The 25058-nt window shown below is 36.9% G+C and overlaps 2 protein-coding genes across 3 annotated transcripts; one reads left to right on the top strand and one right to left on the bottom strand.

The window, feature by feature from the left end:
• The first annotated feature begins 560 nt into the window (after positions 1-560).
• LOC114301273 (uncharacterized) lies at positions 561-12189 on the top strand. Its single transcript, XM_028246209.2, has 5 exons — positions 561-748; positions 834-925; positions 1073-2213; positions 2729-2795; positions 12136-12189. The coding sequence occupies exons 1-5, from the start codon at positions 659-661 to the stop codon at positions 12162-12164; spliced, it is 1419 nt and encodes a 472-aa protein (XP_028102010.2). The 5' UTR covers positions 561-658; the 3' UTR covers positions 12165-12189.
• PEX12 (peroxin-12) lies at positions 3938-24338 on the bottom strand. Of its 2 annotated transcripts, XM_028246223.2 has the most exons (11): positions 22821-23167; positions 22624-22729; positions 21291-21386; positions 20101-20249; positions 18687-18936; positions 13854-13963; positions 12815-12889; positions 6619-6705; positions 5823-5909; positions 5536-5673; positions 3938-4370 (listed from the first exon to the last, which is right to left on the bottom strand). In XM_028246223.2, exons 1-11 carry the CDS (start codon positions 22926-22928, stop codon positions 4299-4301), a joined length of 1278 nt encoding a protein of 425 aa, XP_028102024.2. In that variant the 5' UTR covers positions 22929-23167; the 3' UTR covers positions 3938-4298. The 2 variants fall into 2 exon arrangements, with proteins under 2 accessions (XP_028102024.2, XP_028102033.1); XM_028246232.2 differs by lacking the exon at positions 21291-21386 and having other exon boundaries at positions 22821-24338.
• Between the last annotated feature and the right edge of the window lie 720 nt (positions 24339-25058).

Here is a 25058-nt window from a genome sequence, read left to right on the forward strand (position 1 = left end):
TCCAAACACAAAAATATTAGAGAGAGAGAAAGTTTAGGCCAAGCTGAGACTTGAACTTATTTTGTCCAGAGAAATTCGGAGAGCATTTCTCCGGAGAGTAGGAAGTCCAGCGAAATTTGGAGAGAATTTCTCTAGAGATTGAAATTTCTCTGGATCGATGTGCGAGGGACTTTAAACATTATGAAAATATTTAATATCTTCTACGCTATAAAATTTTAATATCAGGAACCTTAAAAAAAATTCTCATAAAAAAATTATTTTTTACTTTGTCGGTGCAAAGAAACTGATATGACATTTTTTTTTAAAAATTGATAATAGTTTAGTAGAGTGGTGTGTCCACGACTTTTATAAATGAAAAAAGAAGTTTAAAGTTGTGTTCTGAATTTAATTAGTACGTTAGGATTAACCCAATCTCTTAAAAAAAAAAAAAAAATTAAGATGATAATAAAACCAACTAGATTCACTCTTATCATTCGTCATATTTTACTGTGGCTCAAAAGCCTACACCAACGGTCATATTTTTCAAATCTCCATATGTTCCAGATGACCGTTGTGTCCATCTCTCTCTCTCTCTCTCTGGACTTTGTAAAGCAGCCGCTTTTGTTCTAATCCTAGGAAGAAAAAAAACCCACTTTATACAACCCAAAAGTGGCTAGCAATGGGCTGCTGCTTTCTCCCTTGTTTTGGTTCTTCCAAACATCGAAAATCTAGGAAAAAGCAGGCTATAATTCACTCTGGAGATCATCAAGTGAGCTCTCAAACTCCAATCTTATAAATTCATGACTTCATCTTCTGTTTTTTCTCTTCTTTTCTTTACCCAAAATTTGTTACAGGGATATGGGACTTCTCAAACTCCTCTTCAACCCACCAAGCCCACAAAGCAAGAAGTCAAAAAGAACACTGAACCCATCATCACAGATTCAAAGTAAGCTATCAAATTTATCTACACATGTTTTTGTTTTTTGTTTTTGTCTTCATTTTTCGTGTTTTTGGAAACAATTTGACAAACACTTAACCAAAGTGATGACTCTTTGAATTTTACTTTCCTTCGTTTTTTTGATGGAATTATCAGAAAGAAAGTTACATTTGATTTGAATGTCAAGACCTATGAGGAGTCCTCTGCCCAAAAGATCCAAAACTGTTCAGTGGAATGCGAGAAAGGTAAAGAAAAAGAGAGGGAAAACAAAGAGGAAACACAGAATGAAAGGCAGAGCCTATCAGATTCTAGTATGTCAAGTGTATTCTCTTATCCTCCAAGCCATAGATACCACAATTTCACAACCATTGATGATGATCAATCTGAAGACATGGAATTGGTAGAAACTACTGATTCAGATGACATCAATGATCATGATGCATTGGCTCAGGAACAAGACTCTTCTGAGTCATTGTTTTCTTTATCCATAGGATCCAGAAAACAAGTCTCTGCATCAGAAATTGATGAAAAGGAGGTCAATAGTCCGATAACAATCCCCGTCACAACCGGGTCAAATCAGATTTCTAGAGAGTCTGCGTTGAATCCAATTGGGAATCTTGCTCGATGGAAAGCAGACAAAGCAAAGAGGGCATTCACACCATTAAAAGATCGAGAAAAAGAGAACATCAATTTGGAGCAAGAAATAAGTATACCCTTTAGTAAAGAGCCTAGTTTGAAGTCATCCGATTCTAGAGAATCCGTGTTGAATCCAATTGAGAATCTTTCTCAATGGAAAGCAGCTAAAGCGAAGAGGGCATTCACACCATTAAAGGGTCAAGAAAAGGAAAATATTGATTCGGAGCAAGAACTAAGCATACCCTTGAGTGAAGAGCCTAGTTTCAAGTCCTCGAAGCACGGTTCTCAACGACGATCCAATAGAGCAAAGCAAGAGTTCAATGAAATTGCAGTGGATACTAGTCTGTCAAGTTGGTTAGTTGAATCTGAAACAACACCTATGACTAAAAGTAGTCCTTTTAACTCTGTTGGGAATTCACCAGATAGAGCAAATTCATCAAGATGTAATGAAGATAGGCCCATTTTAGGAGCATTAACTGTTGAGGATCTCAAGAAGTTGTCGGCCTCTTCATCTCCGAGGCGATCACCTAGCCGGAGTCCAGATGAGATACCCATTATTGGCACTGTTGGGAGTTACTGGAAACATACAGGACAGGGCATTGGCTCAGACTCAGGGTCATCTCGTAAAGGAATGCCTAGCACCACAAGCAAGTACAGAGAGGTACTTGTATAATTTTTGGATTTGTCTCTTTGGCAGTAGTCAATGCGGGGAAAGTATTTCATGTAACGGGTATAGGACGAGGCGGAGTTGACATGGTGTTTACTATTTTTCATGTGATAAAAAGTTGGACAAAAATTTGATAGTCTGCCAAACACTTGCAAGATGATTTTTTTTCACACCAGAAAGCAACTTGTGATTGATTCAAAACAGTAGTTTCTCCGTCTAAAAACTATATTGATTCACGCCATTGAAAGTTGTGGGCTTCACTGCTTTGGGTCAATAAGAAGTTGGACTCAAAGACTTGCTTCTTAGGCCGAGCACAAAGTGACTTTTTGAGTTTCACATTTATATTATGACAATAATAAGTGAAAAGATATATCATGTCAACTGGTCAATACTAGTGAAGTCCATGTGAGGTAGTTAATGAAGGTTTTTTTTATTTTTTATTTTTTATTTTTTGATTTTTGATTTTTTTTTTTTGGGGGGGGGGGGGGGGGGGTGTTACTGTTGTGCAGAAGAACAAAAGAGTGAAGTGGCATTCTACATTAGAGACAAGGTTGGAAGAGGGAGCTTTGGACAGAGGTATTGCTCAAGTTTAGCAGACAGCATTATGTCATATGGTTTGAGAATAATATTTATTGTGCCGTTTTGGATTGTGTTTTTGTTTAGTATATGAATGTGATTTCATTTTTTCATTGGTGCAGTAGAAATACAAATAATGATATTAAGTAGTATCATATTCCATTTTCTTTGGGGGCAGTGGTTATATCATCCATACTAATTTGTGTAGTGGGAATATCATTTTGGTGTTCCATCAAAAGATTTTTTAAATTAAAAAAATATTTTATTTAAATGATTTGGTAAAGAAAAGATACTCACTGATAATAAATATTAGTAGGAGTGTTCATCTAAGTTTCATATCCTTCATAACAAAGTAGATATACTTTTTAATTTAATAGACATCAAATAAAATAGGTTAAATCACTATCAAAGTAAAAAGGTAGAGATTCCATCTGAATGAATCCAAGAAAATGCTGCCGAACCAGGCAAAACAGAAGTTTGGTGGAGTCAATTGTTGTTGCAAAATGAGAACAAACAAACATTAGTGAAAATGATGATGTTGAGGTGAGAATTATTAATGAAAATGATGATGTTGAGGTGAAAATTGTTGGCATTTGTTTGTTCTTCTCACTTTGCAACAACATTTGACGACTCCACCTACGCCAATCGAAGTTGATTAGTAAAAGGTGTCATTATTGCGACAATCAGATCAACTTTTACAGGATAAGAGAGATTTTTTTAAATTGTATATTTTTTATTGCAAGTAATTTTACAAAAAATTAAAAAATTAAATAAAGGGGAAAAAAAGAAAAAAAGAAAAAAAGTACAGAAAAAAAAGAGAGAGAAATGAAGACACACTGAGAGGCTACTGTGAATGTTTTGGCGAAGAAAATGATCTCGAGAGAACTTTCTGTATCAAACAACACCTGATTGCAAGATTTCTAAATAGCCCATAAAATAGAACAAACTTGGATAATGATCTTTGTTGTTAGCATCAAATTTAGAAAACTACAATCCAAGCCAACAAGAGTAAGAAGTAAGCATGATATTGCCTGACATATAAAGATCCAAAAGTTTAACAAACTGGCACATTACTCGGAGAAAGATAGAGCCAAGGCCATAATAAAACAGCTTGCACATTAATCAAAAACGCGTAACAGGCATTTCAAAGGCTGCAAATCTACTTCCAATAAAATACCAAAATTTGACAATCTGTTCCAACATCACATTATGTTAATCTTCCAATCAAATAATTGTACAATTCTAACATGTAGTACTATCTGATAACATGGCTCGAATGTTGTATTTCTTTCTTGCCTCATCAAAAAGAAAAGAAAAATTAAAAAACTATTGCTTCGAGTAATATTGATACAAAAGACCAAACTCTTGGGCATTATTTCCCTTGGAATCTGATTTCCTCAACTTGCTTCTCAGCATATTATAAATCTCTCATTCAAATTGAACTTGATTGCTGCATACACCATACAAGAGATAATGAAGTATATCCCCAAACAAAAGGTTCGTCTACACGTCATGAAATAATCTTCTAATCTGGTCCACCGTTGCAGGCATTAATGTAACTGGGCATCGTTTGTACTGTGACCATGTAAACCAAGGAAATAAAGTACATGTGAGACAATTATATAGTTGAAAAACTAAGTAAAAGAGCATGATGCAGGGAAATAGTGGAACACGGACTGAAAATTTTGGCTGCTTCAAAACACACACACACACACAGAACAATGTTTGCCATCAGACTTAATAAAAATTTAAAGCTTCCGCCTTTGCATTTGTCAAAGCTGATCTCAACAATGTTTATATGCAAGGCCACAATTGACAAACAAACTTTTTTTTTTTTTCTTTCCTTCCTATGAAGTTTACAACACCTTTGTTTAACTTTAAGGGAAGACACCATACTTTCCATTTGGGAAGGAGACACCAACAATATGAGGTAAATTATCAGATGCAAGAAATATAACCCTTATCAAAGCATGCAATTCACATTCATCAATTTGGATTCAGCCAAAGACCATGATTGAGAACTAGAGAATTACGAGTTAAGTACATTTTTCACTCCTATACTTTGACCCAAGTTTCATTTTAGTCCCTATAGTTTCAGTTTGCACAATTTGGTCCCTGCACTTTAAGTCTAGTTTCAATTTGGTTGGTTTAAAATTTTATTAAATTTGCCTACATGTACACCTTGGAAAATTGGCAAGCGTTCCAAAATTATTAATTTTAACCTCCAATATAGATGGAAGGACCAAATTGAAACTAGAATTAAAGTGACAAGTGTCCAAAAATTATTAATTTTAACCTTCAATTTAGACGGAATGACAATTGAAACTAGACTCAAAAGTGTAGGGACCAAATTGTTCAAATTGAAACCATAGGGACTAAAGTGAAATTGTGGTCAAACTACATGGGACAAGTGTCATTAACCCGAGAATTAAATATATGCATGAAAAGTCTATGCAATTGTGAAGTGTAATATGTAGAGACTACAACAAACACCATATTTTCAACTTGGTTCAGTTATATTATTCAACTTCATATTAAAATCAGAGGAAAAAAATCATTTCACGAAATTTTAAGGTAAAAAGAGGAGATGAATAGAGTTAGTAGAGAACTGCTTGGGAATTCATTGATCCTAATGAATAATTTTTCTTCATCAAAGCTCCTTTTGCAATCTTTTCCAGTAAAGATCCTAAAGAACTGCATTTATAATACAAAAACAAGTACCATTAATCAGGAGGCTTACCTGAGAAACATATTTAAATACACAAGCATAACAGAACACAAATCCCGAAACTGTAAGTACTGATGGATTTGCACGCTTTTCCGAACACAAAGAGCATATTGTTCTATCAGGTGGCAGTGGAATTCCCTCTTTGGCAACCTGTTCCACAAGGAAAAACATGATTAACTATAAATTAATCTCAAGTAACACAGCAACAAAAATTTACCACGCTTTCAATTTACTGTTCTTTACACAGCTAGTGAAAAAGTGTGTATGAAAGTGAAAAAGTGCCTCATATGTCAACTCACCTTTGGGGGTGGGGGAGGAGGCGGTGGAGGATACACAGTCGGCGCTGACATTCTCTCTTCAGCAGATTGGTACCACCATTCCATCATCTATAAGAAATACACGCCAATAGGGAAATGATTAAAAATGTGATTAGGAATCTACTCCAAATCAAAATAAACAAAACTACAACAAATTTTCTTGATCCTGATATAACTTTTTCTTGTCAAGGTAGAGTTTGAGAAGGGTTCAGTGAAATGTTTTCTTTATGAAGACAAATTTAATGAAACATTTCCAAGTGAAACTCTAGAACATTACAGGAGAAAATAATCGTGCCATCCTTTTTCACTAATATTAGATAGAATGCTAAAATGCACCTGTTACATTACAAGACATACGAAACAACCTGGGATTTTTTTTTTTTTTTTTTTTTTTTTTAAAAAAAAGGCCTGGGTATATTAGAAAAACTAAAATGGCAACTCACAAACTCTGTCAAAATTTGAAACCATGAATATCGAAGGAGATGAACAATCCAGCATTTATATCCCAGCTGCACTTTTTTTCTTTTCAGATACAACCATTAACCAGTCACCAAATCACTCAAGCATAAAAGACTAGACCACAAATATCAAGAATCATACATGGCTTCGAATAGAACCAATGGGAGAAAAATGGATCCAAATAGCCAACCCCAAGTAATTAGTGAACAGTTTTGTTAAGCTGAGCTTGAACAAGAACAATACGGAAACATTTAAGTTATCTGTTAATACAGTACTCTTAATCAGGCTAGTGCACTGTATAAAAAGGTAGCACACTCACCTTAAAGAAGAATACAGCAGCAATTAGACCAGTTTGCGCATAGTCAAGAACTGTATACGTACATCCGAGCAACGCTCCTTGTACTGCCTGAAATGTAACATACGTCAAATAAATTGTTAGAATTTACCATCACCTACCACCACTACCACCTCACCTACTCCACTAAACCTAACCCACTACACCACTACCACCTCACCTACTCCACTAAACCTAACCCACTACACCACTATCACCATCCACTACACACCATCCACTACACCTACATCTATATAAGGAACCATTTTGTAATAGACAGAATATATCAATCAAGATCAATCAATAATATACATCAGTTTATTTTACATGGTATCAGAGCAATAAGATTTGGGCTTGTATTTTTTTTTTTCTCACCGGCGGGCAGCCGGCCGGCAACCTTGCCTTCGCTGCCCGCTGGAATTTTTTTACACATACCTTGCTTGATCACAAGCCTCTCTCACCTTCGGCCACATTTCCGACTGTAACTCCGGCACCTCCTACTTCATATTCCGCTCCACCGGCAACTTCACCACCATCTACCGCAGCGAAGCTCTCAACAATGGCTGCTCCGCGAGTCTCGATCTTCTTCGCAGCCCTAACCCTCTCGTTGCTGGTGTATTTGGCTGAGTCGAGAAGCGACTCGAACTCGGTGTACTCGCCGTGCGCGGACACCACGATCCAGAAGTCCGACGGGTTCAGCTTCGGGATCGCGTTCTTAGCTAGGGGTGACTTCTTCGTCAACACATCGGTCCAGCTCTCTCGTTGCGACAAGCGGCTTTCTCTCTCTCAACTCGGTCTCTGTCGCCCTAAGGTCGACGAGATCTCTCTCCTCACCATCAACACCACCACCTTCTCTCCGGATTCTACTGGACTGTGCCATCAAAACAAGCAGCTGTAAGAGCCATGGCGGCTCTGTCGATTGTAGCCTCGGAATACCACTGGCAGTCTCAGCCGATCTATTTTTTTCTTCTTTTCTTTATCTATTTTTTTCTTTGCTTTAGCTGCAGACCCATTTCTGTTCAAAGGGTGACTCAATCTCTCTCTCTCTCTCTCGGGCATTCTCTCTCTCTCCACACATGCACCCCTTTCTTTTCTTTTCTTTATTCTCCACTCACTCCCAACACACACGGCCATACATCACACCATCTCTCCTCCTTTGTTTATTTATTTCTTTATTATTTTTTTTCCTTTATCTCTTTCTCCTTTTTGACTTTCCAACCATCACGTCCTTTGCACACAAACATTTAAAACAAAAAAAAAAAAAAAAAAAAAACAATAAAATAAAATAAAATTAACTTCTGGGAAACCCCGTCCAACTGTTACTCTTATAAAAATATCTATTATCCCATAACAGTCCTTCCCCCAACATTTTGCACATCAATTGTTTGCGTATTCTGAGATAAAAAAATAAAAATAAAAATAAATCAAAAAAAAAAAAAAAAAAAAAAAACTTTGGACGACGACGACTTGCATACCACTCCTTTTATTCATGTCGGGACTCACCCCGATCACTATTTTACATCCAAAAAAAAAAAAAAAAAAAAAAAAAAAAAAAAAAAAACAGACACACCAACAAAACAACCACACCCCCCGTGGGATTTTTCTTTTCCTACTCTACTGCAGGTCTCTTCTTTTTGCCTCCGTCCTGGGCGGCCCTGGCCGGTGTTGCCTCAGTGCTTCCCACTCCACTGGGCACGATCACTCCACCATACTCCTCCACTGCAGCATATGGCGGCCCTCCAAAACGGAACATCACGGTGGCCTTCCGTTTCAGCTCCTTATTTTCCGCCTTCAGCACGCTTATCTCTGTTCGCGCATCCTTATACATGCGCTGGAGCAGAGCTAGCTGGGAGTTTAACTGCTGCACCTCATTTGTCCTACTCTGCAGCCGGTTCGACAGGTTTGTGACCGCCGTCATGCTTTCCACACATACCTTCAAAGTATACTGATTGGCCTCCACATCCGACAGCACTGCCATTCTTTGCTCCACAGACCGCATCGGAAAGTTCAACGGAGTATACCCAGCGGTGTTTGGTTGAGGTTCCAGTGCCACCGCACCAGTTCTCTCTCTCGTTGACTCGTTGAGGTCGGGAAAGAGGGTGAGCAGTCCACGGGAAGACGAGGACGAGGCCATTTTTCTGGGCAACAGAGTGTTACAGCGTATTACAGAGTTTCTCTCTCAGCACACCAGTGTTACAGCCTCTCTCTCTCAGCACAACGAAGAGTTTTACAGAGGATTTCGCAGTTTTTTTGCTTCTGCCTCGGCTCAGGCTCTGTCATGGTTATATAGCCAAGGCAGCCACGCGCATCGCGCGCCTCTTGCCACCAGCCGACAAACGGGCACGTAAGCCAAGGCGCCCACGTGCCTCGCCATCATGTCCGGCACACCTTTTTATGGATTGGGCACGCCTTTTGATGGCACGCCTTTTGAAAAATTGAGCGCAACTTTTGAGGATGCGATTTTTTATGGGTCCGACAAGACTCTGTAAACTGTCCCGACATTGATTCCGGTTAGCTCCTTTATGGGTCCGACAAGACTCTGTAAACTGTCCCGACATTGATTCCGGTTAGCTCCTTTATGGGTCCGACAAGACTCTGTAAACTGTCCCGACATAGATTCCGGTTAGTTTCTACATGGGTCCGACAAGACTCTGTAAACTGTCCCGACATTGATTCCGGTTAGCTCTTTTATGGGTCCGACAAGACTCTGTAAACTGTCCCGACATTGATTCCGGTTAGTTTTTACAAGGGTCCAGCAAGACTCCGTAAACTGTCACAACATTGTCTGCTACAACGGTCCGACATGACCCCATAAACTGTCTTCTACAACGGTCCGACATGACCCCATAAACTGTCTTCTAAATCGGTCTGACACCACCATACAGTGTCCTCTACCACGTTATGACACCACCATACAGTGTCTTCACCAACGGTCTGACACGACCATACAGTGTCTCCTATCCTTTTTTTATGTATTTTCTTGTTTTGTTCCTCTCTTCAAACTCAAGTTGGTTAGTTTCTATCCTCCTTGAGTTTGCGGGGGGCTGTTAGAATTTACCATCACCTACCACCACTACCACCTCACCTACTCCACTAAACCTAACCCACTACACCACTACCACCTCACCTACTCCACTAAACCTAACCCACTACACCACTATCACCATCCACTACACACCATCCACTACACCTACATCTATATAAGGAACCATTTTGTAATAGACAGAATATATCAATCAAGATCAATCAATAATATACATCAGTTTATTTTACATAAATTTACTTTATAACCTCAATTTCAATTGTTACAACTATTGATAACAGAACACCATGACAAAGCATATCAATGGAAAATACGTAAAGAATTAGCAAAGGCTGACAACCATAATGAGAATGGTTCACAATTATCTGATTACTTGGCGGTAGTGTCATTAAATTACATAACAAAATATGATATTTTTTTATGGTGATGGCAAAGTCCACAATGAGTCAGTGATGGTCATGGCATTGTACCATAAAAAATGCAAGATTTAAGTGTTATGTCTTTGACACGATTTTGGATAGAACTCAACTCCAAAAGTTAGCTTGTGAACGAGGGTGCACTCCCACTTCCCAACCCCAAATAAAGTCAATTAACTATTACAAATATAAGAAAAGGTCCTAACAACTAAAATGTAACAAAGATACAAAACTATCCCTAAACTAAAAGAGGAAAAGAAGAAAAAACAGCAAAATACATTGTTTGCTTCACACCTACCCCTCAAATTCAGGATGCGATCCTGGTGAGCAACAAAAGTTTGTCAAGTAAGAACCGCAAGCGACTTGAAGTGTGAGTCATGAGATGCAATTGATGTGGGGAACACTCTACTAAAGAATTGTTAATTACATGATTATGTGGTGTAAACAGGCAGGTTCGAGGAAGCAGCCAAATGGTTCAACCAGTCGAACCAGAAAGCTTAGTTTGGTTTGGGCTAGTGTACTAGAATATAAATGGGGTCATGGAAAAAGAAGATTAAGGTAGCATTTGGTAGAGTTTTAAAATTATGATTTGATAATAGAGTTGTATTTTGAGTTTGTGAGTTTTGGAATTATGATTTGAAAAGAGAAAATTTGTTTGGTTATAAGTTTTGAAAAAAGTTTTGAATTAAATTTTGAATTGAGTGTTGAATTTTTTAAATGAGTTTTAAAATAAGAAAAGTTGTTTGATTATGAATTTTAAAAAGAGTTTTCAAAACTTAATTCAAAAACTTATAACACATAACCAAACACACAATTCAAAACTCTATTAAAAATTATATTCAAAACTCATAACTAAACTCTCTTTAAAATTCAATAAATTTATTTAAAAAAAATTTCACATAACAACTGCAAGAAAAAAAACCATTGTTTCGTTCAACCGGCCGGATATCCTGGAGGACGACTGAGTAACCCCAAAAATTCAAAAACTGCCCCGGAGGATGTCCCAGCGGATGACCGGGTAGGCTAAATTTCGAAATTCAAAACTCAAGTACTCTGTCTGCCACCCATATTCTAGGAAGAGTTTTCAAACGTGGGTGTAGAATTAATTTTTGAGAATTATATTGGGGGATTTGGTGTAAACCTCTCAGTGTCTAATTTGTCCTTCAAAAGGATAAGAATTATATAGATCCTTTCAAAATCCCCTAGTATTTTAAAATTTATTTCTTTTACTATAATACCCTTATATGTGTGTGTGTGTGTGTATATCAACTTGTAATCACTCTCTCTCATCTCAATCTCTCTTCTCTCTGTCTCGCACTTATCACTATTCTCTTCATCGGTGCCATCGGTGCTCTCCATCGGCACCACCGCCGCTCACCATGAAACTCTTTCTCTACCGTCTTCATCACCACCATTATTTGTTGCATCCACAATTTCAAATTTGAGCTCATTCATAATTGTCATCAGGGGAAAAATGACGATTTGCGACGGTTCGCAAACCTCAAATCTAAGATCCTTCACTCTCTCTCTCTCTCTCTTTTTCATCTTCATCTTCTTCTCTTGATCCTCTGTTTTCGAACTCTGTCTCTCTATCTCTCTATCTCTCTTTCTTCTTCTCACGATTTTTTGTTCTTTCAACAGTAAAATTTTACTCTGGTTCAAGACACAAAACTCTTTTGTAACGCTATTATCGCAACTTGTTTTAAAGTAAAATTTTTCTTTGAATTATAATAAGCTTTACTCTCGGAGTAAAATTTTACTTTGTAATTTAAATTAAAAAAAAAAAGAGTAAAATTTTACTCTAAATCAGAGTAAAATTTTACTGTCATTAAGCAGATTAGTATGTTGTTAACCACAGTAAAATTTTACTGTTACAAAAACAGAATACATATGAACGAACCAGAGTCAAATTTTCCTTTTAGATCTGTGAACAAACAAACAAGCAAAAAAACTCTTAATTTTTCATTACAATATCTCGATTTCTCATTTTTCTGTCAAATCTAAGGTGATCCGAAGTTATTGATCTCAAATATGAGTTCGTAGGTATCAAATCTGAGATGGTGGTGGTTTAACGGTAAAAATGGTGGTTGCCGGCTGACGGTGGGAATGAGCGACGATGATAAATGATGAAGATGATGGAGACGACAAACAACCATTGAAAAGAGAGAGAGAAAGAGAGAGTGCTGTAAAAGAAATGGAAGACAGAAAAGGTATAATGGTCAAATAAAATATTCAAATAACAAGTTTTGTTGTTTAGACAGAATTTTATAATTATAAAGGGGTTTTGAAAGTATTAAATTTTTTTCTGTCCTTTTAACAAGAAAAGGAAGCTAAGGAGGGGTTTATGGCCAAATTTCCCAATTATAACCAAACACATCACTCAAATATGGGTGTGAAAATCATGATTACAACTCTACACCAAACACAGCCTAAGTTTTTAAGGCTATTCAATGCAGGAACACTACCTGCCTTGAAGAGATCGCATCTGACTTTATGTGGTTTCCTCCACCATGTGGAATTTTATGGACACAAACATAAAAATTATAGAAAGCCTAATTTTTATGAAGAAAGAACAAATGTTACAGTTATCTTCGTAACTTTACATAAAATGGAACACAGAAATCAAATAATTTAGTGATTACTTCATGCAAACAAAGATGTAAATATAAATTAAGTCACCAGCCTTATTTAGCCAACCAAACTACAAATAATCAATGCATACCTTCAACCAAGGAGGGCCACGGAGCCTCTCGCGTTCACGGCTTCTTATCTTAGAAATTCTAGAAGAGGTATCCATCTACCTTGACATCAAAAAGTAATAATGTTCAAAACAATGAGATAACACAAATAGAATGATAAAGATACTTTTTATCTGTCCAAGAAAAATATCTGTAATTATACACTTTTATATTCACTAATGTAGTCCATACAAATTGCTTGAAAAGAAGTAATGGATTCAATCAGGTACACAAAGGCTTAAGATAGAAAGCACCCAGGGCTAAATGATTGATGTGCCTAGCATGTTAAACATAATTTGATATTGATACAAACCAGCTCAAAATTTTGAAAAATTGGTGACAGGTGATACATGGTGATTGTCTTATGGCATATTATGAGGCCGAAAAATTAATACTTGAAGAGTTAGTGACTATAAAAAATAAACAAATAAACAAAAAAGAAGTCATAATGTATAGGAAGTCTCAAAATATATAAATATAAATAATGACCCAGTTATCCTAAAAATAAGACACCTCCAAATAATGAGATAACAAAGTAACTGTAATAGAAAGGAAGATCCCCCAGGAAAATGCTATGAAAAGAAAAAAAAAAAAATGTATGATGTCAGTGCAACCAACCAGTACAGAGAATGAAAAGATTTGCAAGTTTCATTAACACAGCATCCTAAATAATAGAAGGGGGGAAAAATAAAAATAAAAAGAAAGAAAGAAAGAGAACAGTTAGAGCACAATATAATCCATAATTATTGCACTTGATGAAAATAAATGGATAATCTTATTGGTCGAGTCTCCGAGATATGATCCATGGAAAATCAATAAATAGCTCAAACATGCATATTTAAGTCAAGAAATAATTGCTCAATTACACAGTTGCCTTATACACCGTTCCTGAAGAAAGAATACACGAAACATGCGATGCTATATAGAAATCTCCTTTTCTTATTCAGAAGAGATAATTGCATTAAATTTGAAGAAAGATAAATTATCTGCAAAACTTCTAAAAATATATTTTCAAATCTATACCAGCTCTTGCCCCGTAGCTCGACAGACATGGATCCCAAGTGCATGTAATCCAAGTGAATAGAAACCAGTAGCATCCAACAGATACAACAACTGATATGCAAATGACAATCCTGCACAGTTAAAAAAAGAGGCTAAGCTTAAAGCACATTGGATAGGAGATTATCATTGAGAAAATTGAAAGGTGGCCTGAAAATTCCTACACAATCTCTGGAGAGATAATGTTATAAAAGAAAATACATCAGCATGTTATAAAAATAATACAAATGGTGTTTTCTTGGGTAATTCTTGTTTAAGTGGCCCCATCTAATGAACAGTATATAGCCAGGAGGGGTGTGGGTTCTTCTTTCTTACGAAGTTAATTAAATCCGATGTTGGGTAATGTTTGGGTGGTTTTAACTTAAAGTGGGATTAGTAGGATTATGTTACTTAGTTTAGAGACATGTTTGAGCTTTGGGGTTGTGGTTTTTGACCTTGGTTAGGCTTTTAGATGCAGACTCGTTGTATCTCAATCTGAGATCAGAGATACCGAGAATTGAGATTCATCGCTCAAGTCTTGTCAGGAACAGACTAGCTTTTCACACGATTTGACCAGGAAAAAAAAATGATTTTTTGACCCCAAGTATAAATACCCCCGTAACTCTCAAACCATCACTTTTCACCTACACTTTCTCCAAAACTCACCCAAAATCTGTTCTCTCCCTTCTCTATTAGAGGACCCTAAAGTGAGATTCGATCTCTGGTTAACTAGTGCTAATATCTTTTAGTAATCATGACATGTTAAAAAAATGGGATTTTTATTAATAAATCCCATTTAGAAGTGTTTTAACCCAAGAAGTCCATGAAGGAATTTTTTAACCCATTTAGTCCCATGTATATATAGTTTTATTCCATAAAGTCATTTTTCTTGATTTACACTATTTTCTTGGACACTTATGCCTAAGGTTCTGAAAAGGGGTTGCAGTCGCCGTAACGGTGGCGGTGACGCGGTTGCGGTTGCGGGATGTAAAGGCCGTAGTGTAACGGTTACGGTAACCGAAACCGTGAATTTTTTTATTTTTCACACAATTTGAAAAAAACTTACCGATACGCATATTTTTTTCCATGATCATATTTATTGGGTTAAAAATAAATATTGATAAATTTTTGTAAATTTTTAAATATGATCCAATATATTTCATATTTTTAAATCACTATAAACTGAGTTTTTTACATTTTATTTTAATAATTAATAACTTTATATTATACAAAAAATCAATCACTAACTATTATATATAAGATAAATAATGATAAAAGTAAGAGAATAAATAAAAGCCTAAATATATATATATATATATATATTTTAACCAAGCCAAATAGATAATGACCATACTTATTATTATTATTATTTTCAAACAATATATAGATAGATACACACAAACAAAATGGTTTAGTGATAACAGCTGAATAGAATAGCATAAATCTTACAGTTTCAACAAATCAATAACATGTTCTTCATCTTCCCTCTTCTCTCTCTCTATCTCTTGCTCCTCCATTCTCTCTTTATCTTCCCTCTTCTCTCTATCTCTCTTCCCCAATTTTCAGTTTTTTTTGTGTTTTTTCGAAAGAAACAGTTTGGAACCGTTACGTAACAGTGCGTAACAAGCCGTTACGGCACTGTTACGACCGCTATGGCAGCCACTACAGCCGACATACCTGTGAATCTCCATCACACTGCAAAAGCGGCCGTAACGGGTGGCGGTAACCGCCAAAACCGTTACGTAACAGCGTTACGTAACAGTTGCGGCCGCTTTTTAAAACCTTGCTTATGCCCTTATATTTAATTTTGATACCTTTATAAATATTTTTTGAACGGTTAGCAATTTTATGATGTGAACATTCATATTTTAAAATTCACATTGGTAGGAATGTAAAATTGACCCGTGGGTGACCCGAAACCCGCCCGCGAGCCGGGACTGGCCCGGCCCATTGACAATGTGAATATTCACATTGACATGTTAACATTCACATTAATAGGAGTGTAAAATTAGCCCGCGTCTCGTGGCGGCGCGAAGCCTGCCCGCGGCCCATGGGCGGCCCGGGGCAGGTCCGGTCCGGCCCATTGACAATGTGAATATTCACATTGACATGTTAACATTCACATTGATAAGAGTATAAAATTGGTCCGCGGCCCATGGACAGCCAAAAGCCCGCCTGCCGCCCGGGGTGGGCCTGGCTCGGCTCGTTGACAATGTGAATATTCACATTGACATGTTAACATTCACATTGATAGGAGTGTAAAATTCGCTCGCGTCTCATGCCTGCCCGAAACCCGCCCACGGCCCATGGACGGCCCAGCCTGTTGACAATGTGAATATTCACATTGACATGTTAACATTCACATTGATAAGAATATAAAATTGGTTAGCAGCCCAGGGTGGGCCCGACCCGGCCCGTTGACAATGTGAATATTCACATTGACATGTTAACATTCACATTGATAATAGTGTAAAATTGGCCCACAGCCCATGGGCGGCTCGAAACCCGACCGCAGCACAAGGCGGGCTTGGCCCGACCCGTGACAATGTGAATATTCACATTGACATGTTAACATTAACATTGATAGGAGTGTAAAATTTGCCCGCTGCCCGAAACTTGCCCACCGCTCGGGGTAGGCCCGGCCCGGCCCGGCTCGTTGACAATGTGAATATTCACATTGACATGTTAAAATGCACATTGATAGGAATATAGAATTGGCCCACAGCCTGTGGGCTGCCCAAAGCTCGCCCACGGCCCGGGGCAGGCTCGTTTCGGTCCAGGCCCGAGCATGTCCGAGACCCTAGGTTAGGGCCTAGGTCATCACTTTGAAACTCAGCCCGGCCTATCAGCCCGCTTAAGGCCCATTCAAGGCTCAGTCCGAGACCCAGCCCGCCCGAAACGCAATGTATTTTTTTGTGAAAAATAATAAAATTTTGGTAGAAAAAATTTAAAAAAAATGGCCAAGCCCGACCTAAGCTCGAGGTTAGGCCCAGGCCTACCGGCCCGACCTGAGTCTCGATCCATCGGCCCGTCCAAAGCCCGAATACCCTTGTGCCAGGGCTAGGGCCTGGGCCTAATTTTTTGGGCTGGCCCGGCCCGACCCGGGAAAGGCTCGTTTGGGCCCAGGCTCGAGCCTAGTCCGAGACCCTAGGCTCGAGCCTAGGGCCTGGGACATCACTTTGAAGCCCAGCCCAGCACGGCCCGGCCCGGCCCATCGGCCCCGTTAAGGCCCATTCAAGGCTCGGTCCGAGGCCCGGCCCGGCCCGCGCCGAGGCCTAGTGTCTTTTTTTGTGAAAAATAATAAAATTTTGATAGAAAAAATTAAAAAGAATTCAAAAAAAATGGCCAGGCCCGCCCCGGGCCGCCCACGAGCCGTAGGCGGGTTTTGGGTAGCCACGAGACACGGGCTAATTTTACACTCCTATCAATGTGAATGTTAAAACATGTCAATGCGAATATTTACATTGTCAACGGGCCGGGTCGGGCCCGCCCTGGGCCGCTGGCCAATTTTATACTCTTATCAATGTGAATATTAACATGTCAATGTGAATATTCACATTGTCAACAGGCCAAGCCGGGCAGGGTCCGCCCACGGGCCGTGTGCGGATTTTGGGCAGCCACGAGGCGTGGGCTAATTTTACACTCCTATTAATGTGAATATTCACATTGTTAACGGGTCGGGCCGGACCCGCCCAGAGCCGTGGGCTGGCTTTTGGCCGCCCATGGGCGGCAGGCCAATTTTATACTCTTATTAATGTGAATGTTAACATGTCAATGTGAATATTCACATTATCAACGGGCCGGACCGGGCCCGCCTCGGGCTGCCCATGGGCCGCGGGCGGGTTTCGCGCCGCCACGAGACGCGGGTCAATTTTACACTCCTATTAATGTGAATGTTAACATGTCAATGTGAATATTCACATTGTCAATGGGCCGGGCCCGCCCCGGCCCGACTCGAATTTTTCCGGACACCCACAAGGATCGACATGGGCCGGGCCCCTACACATTGACGATATGAACATTCACATTGACGGTGTGAACATTCACATTAGGGTTATTTTGGTAATTATGTCACCCATAGGACTTATTGAAACATAAGAAAATAATGTGAACGAAATGGAACATAAGTAGATGAAAATGGTATTTTGGTCTTCTTATTTCAAATAGGACCTAATGGAATAGTCAAAAAGAATATGGGTTGGATGGAATAAAACTCTTAAAAAGTGAATTTATCAAAAAAGCTCCCTAAAAAAATATACTAAATACAATACAAATTAATTATAAGAACTTAATGCTATGAAAATCATTGATCTTTATTTAAATATCAATATATCATAGTACAATGAATAGTCAAGTCAATTAGGGTCAACCCAAACGCATTTATAAACTGGTTAGGAAACTCAAACTTAAACTGGACCCATTTATTTAAATGGGCGGACAATCACAACCCAAACCCTAAAAAATAAGGGTTAGGTTTGGAGGGGTTGGCAGGACACATCAAAATTTGGCACCCCTAATTGGGAGACATCAATCAAATTCTTTAGAACAATTTGCGCTCTACAATAAAAATTTATATGTTTATACAGCAGATGTAGGACACGAAGAAATATTAAAATGCAAACAAAGAAGAAACAAAACTGTACATTTTGATTAGATGTAAATTTTATTAAAAACAGGAACAAAGTTCTAAGAATTAAATTTAAATTGTGAATCATTAAATTTAATCAAGCCACTGGTAAGTACACGGGTATGAACTCCAAAAATAAGTGTTGTTTTTCTGAAGAAAAAAGGCCAGAGACAAATTTAAGTTGAATGAACCTTCGTTTCCGGCATGTAGCCATGGGTAGCAAGCACCTACAATCTTCTGAATCCTTTTCTTCAAATGTGTCGCCACTGATGCTTCTACATCTGAACGACTTGTGGAAACAAAAGAATTACCACTTCCATCAAGATAGTCAGCATCATCAAACCTTTCATCACCATCTCCCCACAAACTAGTTCGAAGTCTAGTTTCCCTTTCTTTATTATAGATGGAATGCAATTTTGACTTAAAATATGGCAATACAACCTACAAAAATATATGTAATTCACAAGTTATTACCCTTTTGTCCAGCTATAGCATTAGAAGAGAAGGAGAACTCCTTGAGGAAATAAATGATTTTTAAAACTGCTGATAACACTTAGCTATGCATAGCTACCTGAGCCACTAACATGACAAACTCTTTCACTACAAAAAATACTGACACGTTAAACAATTTTTCAAACTTTCACTGGGGGTTTACAGTATCACTGCTATTATCTGTAAACTCTTGTACTCTCAGTTAGAGTAACAGAAAAATTGTTTCACTATTTCTCTCCGAACAAGCCTAAAACTTACACACACACACAAAGGGAGGATTCAAGTAGTTGACCACAAATAATAATTTCTTGGAGAGCACTGTGGGATCAAAAAGGGCGTTCAACATCTTAAAGAAGAAGAAGGATACACTTTAAATGGATCAAGAAAAATAAAATCTCAAAGCTTATACATATGTTAATCTTAAATCATCTCCCAGAATTGTTTGTGAATCCCTACAATATAAAATAATACAAATATATAGACAAATTATGTTTGCATATATAAATATATACAACATGATACAATGGAATGGTGATCAACAAGTGATATACTTGGATAATAACAAAGAAAAATGTTTTCTAGTTCACCAAAAACTCTAAGGCAAGCATAAAAGTTTCAAAACCTCTACTAAAATCACACAGAAGAAATTATTTCACTCCACTAGCAGACACTTCCAGAGCCTAACTTGTTTTCAAGTGTATGTAAAGCTTCACAACATGCACCTTCGGCACAACAGCTAGTACAAAAGTGCAACTCTATATGGCTGTACCTGTGACGAAATATTTCAAAGGTACAAATTGGCCATAAAAGTAGCCAAGAATTGTATCATTTCCATATGTAATTAGATGAATACTGGCACGGTAAAAATACAGCAATGAAACAAACAAAACTTTATCAATAAATCAGCAATGCATGAACTTCAACTAATTCATACACAGCTTTCCTGCTAACTAGTAGTTTCTGCTTAAAAGTTTATGATTCTGAATCCTCTTTGTTGGATAGAAAAAGGTTTCCTCACAATACAAACACAAGGATTCTTATACCAAGTCATGAAGCCAAATTCAGATTCTCATTGCAAATTCATAGTTGAATAATAGAAGTGGAATTTTGTACCATAAAAACAACTGAGAGAACTTTTTGGTGCTTCTCCAACCCTGAGTGATGAATCCTGTCACCCACGTCTGAACGAGGATTATCCTTTTTCACTCTTATTTTAACTGCTCTCCTTCGCAAGCCATATAAAGATTCAGCAAAAGAAGCATCTGTGAGTACACAACACAATAAATTAGCCAAAAAGTATCAAAACCAGTAAATTTCCTGTTAAAAGACCTCAAAACTAGACCTGGTTTAACAAACTTGCATAAGAAACATGTCCTTGGGAAATAGGAAAGCTGATAGTGGTGGCCAGCATGACAACTCTTTCTTCTTTCTTCCTTTTTTTTATTGCTCCAATTGTTTGGGTTGGGGAGGGTGGGTGGTGTTCAGAAAATGGAGGGTCAAGAAAATAGCAGACCGGTAATGAAGAAGAATTGAGGATAGTGTGCAATATAGTTCTAACTGTAACCTTGCAAGTCATGCTTATGGCCAATAGTATACTGCCTTGTGTTAAATTGACGCTAAGTGTTTTAATCGATGCCAACTCAGTAACATCTTCCGTTTGAAGACGCATTAGTAAATATTTCACCAAAGTAAGCAAGCCCCACAGATTATCATCTATGTATGTGTGTGTGTGTGAGAGAGAGTCAAAATATAAAAGTTTTGGCTTGCAGTTTTAATTTGTTGACTAGGGATGAGGATCTTTGTTTATTTGGGGGCTTTGATAAGATGTGCCAACACATGAAATCATAATGGGCTTCACTGGATTGAAGGGTTGATATCATATATTTAACAAATCGGACACAATTCAAAGACGAGCGAACCTCAAGCCTTGACAGCACTTTATTAAAGTTGTCTCGTCTCAGGAGGCAGCTCAGGTGCACCTTGCGCCTAGGCATGCGCCATGGTGCGCCTTTGATAACATTGAGAAGTGTTATGACAGTTAGATGAGACAACATGTTAATGAATTGATTTTGAATAGCAAAAATGAACATAAATTTAAAATATATATATATATATGTATGTATGTATATCAGGATGTGAAGATAGTGCATTTGTCTACAAGCAAGAAGTTTAAGATTCAGTTTTGTTGGAAATGGAGGACTACCAAGGTGGTTGGCATTATTAACGATCTATAAGGAGAAAGATAGCAATGAATTTGACTTTTCTCAAAGTAGTTGATGACGGTCACAACTATGAAGACAAACCTGTCAGATCAGAGTTGTTGATGGACACATCGAAAGACTGAGTCGAGGCAGAGAGAGGAGCGGTTGAAAGTTGAAAAATTAACTGTGTGACGACCACTTGCATTGATGAAGGATTTAAAAGTCAGATGGCATACAGCCTTCACATGGTCTTTATTGATTTAAAGTAAACATATGAGTGTATCTCTAGAGATGACATTGGGGCTTCAAGAAGGAAAGCATTCTGATTCTCATATAAACATATTGACAAATTGAAATAATCCACACCATATTTGTTAAATGGGCATCTAGTTTGACAACCTTTGGAAGCGAAACTAGTAACTGGCTAAAGTGGAATGCCACTCCTTATCATTTGTAATCAGCTAGCACCAGCAGCATGTTAAGAAGCACGCACTTCCATGAAGGTAACGTGTCTGTGTCAAACATTGATACTTGTTGGACATTTCTTGACACATGTTGAACAAACGTCCAAATGTGTCCGTATACCAGGACAAGCTTCAAACACTTGGGATATACAAGTGCCAATCGCTTAGATACACATGAAGCACATTACAAGTTTAAAGAAAATAACTTGAGATCCAATAATAAAAGAAAAATTATGTAAATTTTCACTTATTAATCCCTGCTCTTGTATGTAGACTTTAGGAATTAGTCTTATGCTGCATTTTTTGCATTATTTTTTAGTGAAATATTCATATATATATAACATATAATAAATATATAAAACCATATATTTTGTGTGTCCTGGACAAGTCATGCCCTACACTTTTTTTAAAAACTGTCAGTCAGAGTGTTGTGTGTTGGTGTCTCCAAGGCAGTACTTAAAGCATGCAAAGAGAACATTTATCCTCAACCATCATCAATTTGTTTCAAAACAGCAATTTGATAAGACTCAATTACAGGCCATTAGGTCGTGCAGGCTTTATATTAATTAAGTACTTTACTCCAACCACATCCTTCTCTAAACAAGTTTTTATAACATTTCCTTCCCTCATCAGAAACTAACAGCCTTTCAGCATATTTTCGAAAATCCATTTTGAAAGCTGTGAAATTTTAAGAACTTGATGTTTTAAGCCCCCCCCTTCTTTTCTTTTTTTCCCTCATAACCCTAATAACAAAAAAGCTTTAATTGCAAAATTCTACCAAACATGGCCTAAGTCACTAACTTCTTTATATGCTAAAGTATGAATCAACCTTCACATGTAAATTTTTGGACGATTGGATGAATGAGAAAGATGGGTTGAATTTGAAAATTGTTAGGAGTTAAAGAATAGAGAAAATAGTGAGACAAAGTTTGAAAAGAGTTGGTGGTGAATACAATAGAAATAGAGAAAACCTGTAGTACGTAAGCTGTGAGTTTCAAGAACGAGCATGAGCAAGGCAAAGAACTCATCTTCGTAGTCCAACACTTTATGGAGAAAGGGTCTTCGCAGAGCCAAAACCTACAATCAATTACAAAATTGAACCCTAAATTGAGTAATTTTTTGTCTGAATAGAAATGAGTGAGATTGAAATGGAAAGGGGGATTATTACACCGATAGAGTAGGTGAGGGCGGCTCTGAGACTGGAAGGGAGCTGCTGAGCAGCTGCCATCTCGAAGAAGGTGGGACGAGTCCCTTGTCCTCCCACCTGAAACAACATTCTCTCTCTCTCTCTCTCTTTCTCTCTAGGTGTATGTATGTATGTGTGAGTTTGAGAAAGTTGCTGTAAAGATTGAGATTGAAAAATTGGGAAAGACAAAGATATGATATCAATTACAATTACTCAAGTTGCTGCCTTGGTGGTTGTGTTGAGTTCAGTACTTCTCCATGTGTGGTGCGTGATTTCGGATTTTGTTTAGCCCACTTGCTAAGCCCTTGCGGTATAAGGTCTCACTTCCAATTGTGATAGGGGTGTGGAGGAGATATATCCGTTCAATCCCATCGAATCGAATCGAATCGAATCGATTACTCGTATTTTAGATAGGTATGTGATGACAAATAGATAATTACGGTTTGATTTTTTTTAATTCGGCTTGATTTTTTTTAATTTGTCAAATTTTGAACGGATGATTGATTTGAGATTCTTTTGACCGTAATCAAATCGTCAAATCGTGAGCACCCCTTGTTATTTGCAAAACTTTATATTTTCAGTTGTTTAGATATTCTATTTGTGTTTTCAATTGAAAAAGAGTTTAAATATTCTGTTAAATATATTATGTTGAAAAAGAGTTTTCAACTTAAACATATTTTTTGAATTGAAAAAAATAAATATATTATTTATCTATATTTTTTTGTTTTTAAATTTAACTGTAAAAATAATAAATAAATAAATGATATACGTCGGTTAGTTTTTGTTTTCATAAATAGATATAGATGTAACAATGCAGAGACATACAATCTCTACTACTCTATTCATTATTTTGGTGGTTTGAATTGTTTTTATATTTTAAAAACTATAAATTATAATACTTTGTGTAGATGGAGTATGTTGTAATTGTAATATGTGGATGAAGCATACAATGATTGTATTATTTTTTAAGTCATTGACTGTAATACTTTTTTTATTTTTTTTTTGGAAGTGCACAAGTTGAATTATATTGAAAATTTATAAAATTTTAAACCGCCAAACTGATTCGCATCCATCCGCCAATCTGCTCAATCCACATCTGCCAGATTAGCGAACGGATGCGAATTGATTTTATCCAATTCGCCAATCTGGCAAATGAATGGCGGATTTGAGGTTCCGCGGCCGCAATCGACCCACGTCCACCCCTATGATAGACACCTCACACCCAGGTTCCCTACAACTCCCATTCTTATCCTAATTACTTATAGTGGATGTTTGGGAAGTGAGTTTTTTTATAAGTTTTTTTAGTTGTATGATATTATTAGAGAAAAAAGAATTTGTATTTAGAAAAAATAGTTAGGTTTTTTTGTGGTTGGATGTGATGTTTATGAGAGAAAAAAGTGAAATGATTATGAGATTTGATGTGATAGTTTGTTTGGATTTGTTTTTTTTTTATTTTTTAAAACATTTGTCTTGTAGTAAAAACAAAAACAAAAAAAAACTCAAAAACCAAGTTCCCAAATAATGTGGGGTCTATATATATATATATATATATATATAAGTGGACTTTACACACACATCAAGGATCAATATCAAATTAGAGGTCATGAAATCCAAAAAAAAAAAAGGATCCCAAACATTTCTCGTCTCACCTTTTCTCAACTCAATTATTCGAATGGCGATGTTTCGCAACTTGAGTTTGGGAGATTTTTTTTTTTTAACTAAAATTTATAAAAAGATAAAAGTTGTTTTAAAAAGTTGGTTAAAGTTAATTTTTTAGTTTTTTTGACATTTTTTTAAAAAAATGTGTAAAAAAATAAAAAAAATAATACAGATTAAAAATCAAAAAGTGACTTTCATTTTTTTTACAAACATCACATTCAATCACCAAAAAAAATCTAATCCCCTTCCCAAACACAATTATTTTAACTTACTAAAATAGTCAAAATTAAGATAGCCTACTAAAATAACTAACTTCTCAAATGAGGCGATAGTTAGGTTTATTTTGGCATCTAGATTAAAAGTCAGTTTTTTAATTTTTGTTGGCTTTTTTTATTGCATTATCTCTTTATTTTTTTGCATATTTTTTTTTTTTTAAAAAAAAAGGTCATAAAAAATTAAAAAATTAACTTTTAACCTACTTTTCAAAACACCCTAAAGACGAACTCTCCACGACGTCTCGAGTACACAAGTAATTATTAGGGTAAATTATATTGATACTCC

The sequence above is a fragment of the Camellia sinensis genome, chromosome 8 (genome assembly GCF_055761805.1).
Source record: "Camellia sinensis isolate YWXY chromosome 8, ASM5576180v1, whole genome shotgun sequence".
Taxonomy (NCBI): Eukaryota; Viridiplantae; Streptophyta; class Magnoliopsida; order Ericales; family Theaceae; genus Camellia; species Camellia sinensis.